This window comes from Triticum urartu, unplaced genomic scaffold, assembly GCF_003073215.2.
Source record: "Triticum urartu cultivar G1812 unplaced genomic scaffold, Tu2.1 TuUngrouped_contig_7724, whole genome shotgun sequence".
Taxonomy (NCBI): Eukaryota; Viridiplantae; Streptophyta; class Magnoliopsida; order Poales; family Poaceae; genus Triticum; species Triticum urartu.
In genome coordinates this window covers 1-8,557 of record NW_024118597.1, presented here as the reverse complement: position 1 = coordinate 8,557, position 8,557 = coordinate 1, and the positions used below count along the sequence as shown (strand labels likewise).

Sequence of the window (8,557 nt, the reverse complement as noted above, 5' to 3'; positions counted from 1 at the left end):
AACCTCTTCCTCAACCACATGAACGGCGGCAACCTCCGCGCCAACGGGAGGTACCGCCGCTGGAACAACGGCGTCAGCGTCGACCACATCGACGACATCAACAATATCAGCACGATGATGCACTGGGTCGTGGAGGTCATCCCCGCCAGGGAGATCATGCCTCGCCTTCCACGTCCGTCTCCGGTGAGTCCGCCATGTCTGCTTCTTGTTTCTTCCCGAATTTGCGCGAATTGGGTTCTTGAATATCGTTAACATGCATCGGAATATGACCACAGAGATAGCAAATCGTGTTTATCTGGCTCCGTTCTTGCCAAATTTGCGCTTTCTTTGGCTTCCTCATCTGAAATTCGTATCTGTTCTTGGTTTCTTTGGCTTCTTTGATTTGATGATGGTTCTTTGCGACTCAACTGCAGCTTCCCAACCTCGTGATGCGGCCGCGGATGATCATGTACGTGTGGCCGAACATCCACGGGGGCCTCATCACCCACGGCACGTTCGTGTTCGGGGGGAGGTCCGTGCTCCGCCTGAGGAGCGAGCTGGCTAGGCGGCTGGGCGACCTCGCAATCATGGACTTGGAGGTCGCCGACCTCGTCATGTGCTTGCCCACGCATGATGGCCAGCTTATTCCACTGGTAGTCGATCTGCCCCGCAGGGGCGAGACCCTCCACATCGTCGTCGTCATCGTCGGGTCGCCTGGTGAGAGCCCCTCCATATCCTACTCTTCTTCACTTGTCCGGATATTATGGGTTTCATGTCAGTTGAGTGCTAATCTGAAAACAGTGTTCGAAACTAGTAGTCTGAAATACAGTTTGCTGAAACTTTTGCTGCTAATCTGTTTCAGTTAGTCTGAACTCTGAACTAATGTAAGTTGCTCAATCAGATCAGTAGGTGTTCAACACGCACGACATTATGCTAGAAGGTTGTCTCAAGCTAGTTGTTTGTTGTCAAAAAATCATTATTTCATAAGTCAAAAAATCCACACTGAACTTTGATAAGCTGAAACTATTGGCTTTGATGTCACTGTTCTTTGATTCAGATGGTTTAGTTCTTCGATTGGAAAACTTCTGAACTTGAATCAGTTCGGCCTGCCTAGTTCAGCTTCACAGAAAAGATAATGATTTCTGTTTTTTTAGCCTACTGTAACTGTTTCGAGTAACGTGTGTACCAAATTCAGGTTCTATCCCACAACACATTACATTGTTTTGAGGTTTTGTACATCAGCTTTCTTTTCTAGTATCTTCTTATTTAAACTTGTTGTGGTACCTGTGACACCTGATGCCTAACTGCTTAACACTTTTTCTGCCAACTCAGCCTACATGGCGCTGCAGTACGCAGATGTCGATGCATAGCAGAGAGATACCAGAGCCAGGACACCTAGAAGTCTCCTTCATGTCCACCTCGCCGGAAGTGTCACCACGGCATTAGAACTCAGTTCCTTTAGTTGAAATATGGGTTCATGAAAACCCAGCTTGGTTCGTTGAAATATGGGTTCAGGAAACTTGTATGCGTTAGCATCACCATTCTGTACTTCCGAAACTGTTTGAACAGTGATGCGGTGACACTAGTCTGTAATAATGTGTTGACAATGGCCACTATTTCAACGTTGCTAGCTGCATTCTCTTAGCTGCAGTGAGTTGGGCACTTGAGTTATTCTGCTGAAAGTTTCAGTCCATCAGCAGAAGATGAATTGTGTGCTTTCACTAAGACCAGAGTTCTGAACATGGTGAGGTTAATGTGTCCGGACACGAGTTGCTGCATTTTGATGCGCCCGTGGCTTATTTGATTCAGCCTATGGCAGTGTTCTTGGCAGGCCCTTAGGTGCCTCTCAATATTTTTTCTCTCTGTAAATTTCCATAGGGCAATTTTTGCCACTTCAGCAAGAAAGGCCAATCCACGCGGGTGTCGCCAAATGCATTTGCACATCTTATGGTAAATATCATAATTTCTCTCTCGCCCTACTCTACTCACAGATTACAACACGACACCCCTAGTTGGTAGTACTTGGTAGACAGTGACAGTTGCAATCGCTGTCGCCCATTGCGGCCTTGATTGTGTTGAGAAGGTGAGCTATGCTGGGATGGGCATTGTCGAAGATTACCCTGGCGTATGACATGCTTGTATGGTGAACCAAGCTGGAAGAATAAGCAAGAGGAAATGAACCATGCTGCTACACAGATCGACACATACGCATGAAAAAACATTTTGAGAACCAACAGAAGATGATACCCCTAACTGCGATGCAAACGCATACATCAAGCATCAACATAAAAGTACTAGTACAACCTGGAGCAACGTTAACTTAAGCTGGATTACGAGCATCTAACTAGTACCATCTGACACTTGACATTACCAAAAGATGCCACCGTTTTAGATAGTTCTATGCTCACACAAAGATCATCAACCTAATTGATGGATGGTGCTACTAGTCTTTGCACATGTTCATACAAAAGGACCAACCAACCTGCTTAACCCTTTTTTTTATCGGAACCTACTTAACCTTAGCTACATGGATCGAGGCATCGAGCAACTTTTCCATGTCAATCTACATGTCAGGCGCAGAAGCGTGCCTTCAAGCGCTGCTGGGGCGCTTCAGGAAAACGTCGGTGAGGACGGTCTTGGACTGCAGCGACGCCTTGAGGATCTCCAGACCCTGCAAAATTCAGAGGAAATGCAACTTATGGCAGTGTTCTTGGCAGGCCCTTAGGTGCCTCTCAAATTCACCTAAATTTTACCCACAAAAAAATCGCCTAAATTTGCTATTTTTTCTGTTAAGTTCGGGTCTGATGGTCTGAACTTTTGGTCAACCCAACACTGGGACTGACAAGGGGGCCATGCCCTTAACCCTCGGCTGCTAACTCTCTTTTCTCCATGGTACCCCAGTCAGGGCCGGTCCTGACTTTTCAGAGGCCCGGGGCGAACGTAAAAAGTGGGCCCACTAGTGGGAAAAATCAATTATATATTGATATAAAGCATAAATTTTCTTTTGGATTGAAAGTTCTAGGAAATTGCATTACCAAATAACGTCTCATAATACACCATGGGTAAACAGGAATGCACATGCTTGTCTTGGCAACAACCAACAAAGTCTTAATTCTTATATACCAATGAGGATAGGATTCCTAACACCGGAGAAAACAAGATAAATACTTTTGAGGCAACAATTTTACAGGAAAGGAGCGGGAACACCTGAATTTGTCAAAGGTGAAATGGAAGAAATCCAGCTATCCAATCCCAATCATATTAGATCTTGGTATGATCCTCATATCCTCAAATGAAGAGAAGATCGGTCAGGGAATCGCTGGAAAACCCAAAAAAAAACAGTACAAAGATGAAGCGCAAAAGGACTGGGAGATTGCAGGAACTTTGTGAGCTGTTGACCCAAGAAAATTACAATTTGCAAAGCGAAAATACTATGCAGACGATACTTAACTGGCCGATCGATGGACGATGCTTCATCCAGCGGTTCTACTTCAGTTTGTCCTAGGAATGCATGGTTAGATTAGTAGGATCATGCAAGAATCGGCTGAGCACTGTCGTGTGTGTAGCAGCGCTCTTTGCAAAGAGACTAGCGGATGAAGTGTTGCCTGATGCCGCACACTCGATGGGCATATTTATAGGGAAAACCATAGGGAAGTGAGATAGAGAAATTAATAGTGGGTCAAAGAAATCGGCTACTTATTTACTAGCCATGATGTGTGCTTTGGGAGTAGGAGCGCTGGAGCGGGATGAGGAACGAGAAGACAGACAAAGAATTCAGTCTAGAGAGAAGAAACGGCGGTGGCGGCTAGATGGAACAGAAGCTGGCTGCCTCCTCACGATTCACCTACATAACATTAGTAAGTTAGATTAGGCTATAGGCTTTAAGAATGATGGCCTTTTTCTGTTACTCTGGTGGCTTGCTCGGTGCATTTGTTTAATAAATGTTGGGTTGTCTAGTATACCTAGTGCATATAGAGCATAATTGGTTTGTTGCCAAATATTGGCAACTACTTGGTTGGCTACGAGTTGTTTTGCCTCTCTCACATAAAGTTGCCAATAGTTGGCAAGTCTCGGTATTGCCAATAGTTGGCAGTGCCAACATTTGGCAAGCCAAATATTGGTAGCAAACCAATTATGCTTATAGATGCCCAGGGTCGGCCCCCCATCAGGCTGGGGCCCTAGGGCGTCGCCCTTCTTGCCCCTACCCAAGGCCGGCCCTGACCCCAGTAGGCAACGGCGGAGCCAGGAATTAAAGATTAGGGGAGGGGGGGGGGGGCAAATGGCACAAACTTTGGATTACAAGGGCTAAACTACACTAATGCATGTATTATTCTCTAATTTCTGCACTGTTCATTGCTATATTAGTACCAAATCAGTGGCCCCTGCTGGTCACCCCCCTGTCTCCGCCACTGCCGGTAGGCCTCTTGAGCATTTTTTGAAAAGATGATTACCTGGGCACCCCTATATAGGGCTGGGCGTTCGGTTAATATGGTTACTAGTATAATGTCCGTGTGTTGCCACGGGCTTTTGAAATATTTCGCTGGAATTACGTAAACATAATGCATGTTAAATTTCATATATAAAGAAAGATAGCATGGGAACAATCGAGTAATAATTTAAATCCACTTCACTTGCAATGTAAATCGATAACAAAAAGTCAATTTGGCCATGCATACATATAAAACGATGATCTACCTAAAAATCGGTTACAAATTAAGATCTATTTAATGCGCTTAAGAAATTCTCGCACAATATCAGAAATGTTGTATTTATCTTCATTGACACAATATTTGAGCAAGTATAATAAAAACGTCTTCCTCAACTCGTACCCATCATGCACAAGCAATATATGCAATTAGCATGAATCCTTCAGGTTGAAGGTCTTAATATGTGTAACAGGGAATACTCACTGTACAAATCAGAAACTAATTCTTTACCATTCCACCAGATCATAACAAAAAAATAGCCAAAAAAATCTCTGCAATTTGCTAAATTAATATTATCTTGAATATATAGTGATAATGCAAATAAAATGTATTAGTATGGTCATGATGCATGTTAGTTCCAAGGGAGTGCCTTTGCGATTAACTAACAAGAAATTTATGTTTTAGTTGAACTCGCTTGTCCCTGGTCTTCCTTCAATTTTTTGTGTTCTCTCTTCACTCGTCGATCCAACCACTTCCACTACACCCCACTTGAGAGCATCGACATCCTGACACCCCAAACCGCACCTATACGCACGGTCGAATGGACCGGTCACTAACAGCTATGATGTTTGAACCTCCGCCTAGTTGTTAGTGCAATGTGCGTATGCTTCAGAGATAGCAATTTCGAAGGCAACATGCATGTGCTTTCACCTCTGAAAGAGCTATAGAATATGCTGACTTACCTATGTGCACTTCCTAAATCAGGCGAAAAAAATTTATTTCTATCGGCAATATAAAAAACTTAATATTAGGTCAAATTGAATAATACAGCAGAATTGCCATTTCAAACTTTTCATCCATCATTGAATACAAAATGAAGGGACAATGTCCACTAACCATGCAAATATGTTGACCATGGGATATTTAGGCTGGCATATATGGGAAACCAAAGCTACAAAATGACTCAGTATGTTAGGGATAGATAAAAAATACTGTAAAAGAGATAAAAACAAATCCGCAGCAACTCACGACCCTATGAACTCGTATTCTCAGGGAGCAAGCGAGTGAAGCCGCCACGGCTGGCTAGCACCGAGGGACAAGGGTGACAACTGCCTCCCCATCCAGTGCCTAGTGATTCTGCCGGCGCCACTTTCATCATGAGCCCACCAATACCGCTCGTGTGTTGTAGAGAAACTATGAATTAAAATTATCATCGAAAGCATGAAAATGAAAATGTTCCTGTCCTCTCCCCTCCCTCATGTGAAATACCCAATTCATGGTTGCCTCACTACATTCAGCGTAGCTCGGATGTGCAATGTTCTCCTCCAACGCTTAACAAATTCATCATAGCTCACAACTGGACGGGCCTTGCGGGTTGAAGAAAAAAATCCAAACCTAAACAAAAACAACAAATTGAGGACAACTTACAAGGTAAAAGCGAGGAAGCACACACCTACATGCTCAAACAGAATAGAAGATGCAACTACACTATATAATTTGGGAAATGCTTACCATCACCCAGCGGATCGCAGTGGCCGCGTCCGCCACCTTCCCTGTGTGACACGTGTCCAATTGAGGGCGAGCATACCATCCTTCATCGAACACGCTTCTGCAACAAGTGCTATGTTTCTGAAACAGACGCGGTGTTGCAATGGACTATGACGGTTTATGTTTTGCAACAAAATCTCTGTTGTAGAAATTTTTAGGCAACAAGACCTTAGTTGCAAAAATTGCAAAACAAACTCAGGTAAAAAAGAAAAAATTGCGACAAAACAGCTGCTGCAACAAGACTCGTGTTGCGAAAATAAAATAATTTTGCAACAAAGTCTGTGTTGCAATGGTGAAGACGCATTCAGCCGCTCCATGCAACACATCATTTTGGCTAGCGACCCGGCTGATCTGTTAAAAAGATCAGCCGGCGGACGCGTAGCACGCCCCATATAATTCACTCATTAAAGGAGGCATCACTCACTGTTCAAGTCTTAGATGTAATTTAGATCGGACAATAATAATGCAACTTGCACATTGAATTTATGAAAATTGAGACAAAACAATATGCACTAAGAAGTTTTGAAAATTCAATATGGGTCATACTACTATATAGTCATATTATCTGCATCGTCGGTCCTCATAGGGATTTGCCATCAAAGGGTATAATGAGCCGTATTGATATAGGGTGGGCGCTTTATGTACAGTGTTTCTGACATGGAACAGTCATCATTTATTGATGGACCCATCATGCTGGTACTCTATGGTCTCGCTGTTTACCACTTTTCATAGACCGGCTTACACACGTTCTTGGTCCGGCTCCCAGGCATACCATGGAAGCCAGGGCAGGCGGGACTGGGATCCAGTGACTGCATTCACAACAACATGCGCCCAGTTCAGCCATCCAAACATTGGCGCAAGTGAAAACAACCCCCACTTTTCTTTTTGACATGAAAACTGCCCAACACTTGACGCTCAGGCATTCAGCGCAACAGAACATAAAGGAGAGACTCGGCCATTAGACATACAAACAATAATTTGTGTTCGAGTCATTAAAGAGTACAAACAGCATTTATATATTCAGTACTACCGAATTTGATACATTAAAATTCAGACTTAGCAGTCCTTAACACATCAAAAAATAGCAGTCATGTATGTTGTACCAAATCATCAATATTTAGGCCCCGTTCGGCAATGCGCCGGCTCGTTGAAATCCGTGGATCTGCGGAGCATCGTTTCGCCCACTCCAAGATTTTTCACTGCAGCTCCGTCCGCTCCCGGAGCGGAGCAGTGGAGCGGATGGACACCGAACGGGGCCTTACACTCAGAAAACCCATTCATCACAAGAAATTTCAGAAGCACTTAGTTAGAATTCAGTACCACTTGTCATTGACATATCAGAAGCACTTAATTAAAATTCAGTACCACTTGTTATTGAAATTCAGAAGCACTAAAAATTCATATTCTGGCCAAGTGCTACTATTGATCTCGTTGCTAAACAATACAAGAAGATAAGTACGGATGCGAAAAAAGGAAAGCATTGGAACCTCTCTAACTTGGAATGCATGCTGCCATCAGTACATATACATGATTGGGCTTTATGTGGAAACATGAGCAAAGAAGATACTTCAGTTATTTGAAATCGATGCGAGTCAAGGATATTTTTTAAAGTAGGATATGCCAAATAAATGAAAGGATGCTGCAGATATGCACTTTTATTAAGACTAAGACAAGCTGTCAGGAAGTACATTTAGAGCGTCGACCCTGCCCTGCCCGCCGGCATGGTTCGCCATCGCAGGCATCACTTTCCCGTCCAGCTCGCACTCACCGGCTGCCTCTCCCACGACCCGTTACACAACTACGGGGCTCCTGCTTCCATGAAAACGCAATATAATTTATATTCACCAAGAAGCAACAGAAGTAAGATCACTACATTAAATCCTAGTATGATGAACCATTTATGCCGAGATACATACGGAGCAACACATAGGTTAAAGTTAAATCTAGCAATATAGTACACTTGGCACCGGGTAAACCACAGATTAAACAATGTGGTAGATAGTTGTTTACCTGAATGCTGACAGAAGTATACCAAGTAACAAAGCTAGTTACTGGCAAAGCTCAATGCCTCCAAACCAAAGTTTAACTCCTAATACGAAATGTCTCCGAATCAAGCTAGTTGTGGCCAAACTTTGGAACCTGAAAAATGGAGTGGAAAACAAAAATTAGGAAATGCAAGAGAAAGAAAGTAACATAGGATAAAATTACCTCATTGCTCCAAACATATACAGTACTGCTAAGAAATCTCCTTATTAGTTCTTTTTATAGAATTAGCCCATTGATGAGATAAAGATACTAAATATAGTTATTTCTTACAACAATCTCTGGAAGATTAGTATTACACCAAATGTTGCCAAGAAACATATACACCAGGAGAAATGGTT

General features: G+C 43.2%; 1 protein-coding gene across 1 annotated transcript; it reads left to right on the top strand.

Annotated features, from left to right (window-relative positions):
* The first annotated feature begins 9 nt into the window (after positions 1-9).
* LOC125531647 lies at positions 10-1,429 on the top strand. Its single transcript, XM_048695973.1, has 3 exons — positions 10-183; positions 414-696; positions 1,312-1,429. Exons 1-3 carry the CDS (start codon positions 19-21, stop codon positions 1,347-1,349), a joined length of 486 nt encoding a protein of 161 aa, XP_048551930.1. The 5' UTR covers positions 10-18; the 3' UTR covers positions 1,350-1,429.
* Positions 1,430-8,557: the final 7,128 nt, after the last annotated feature.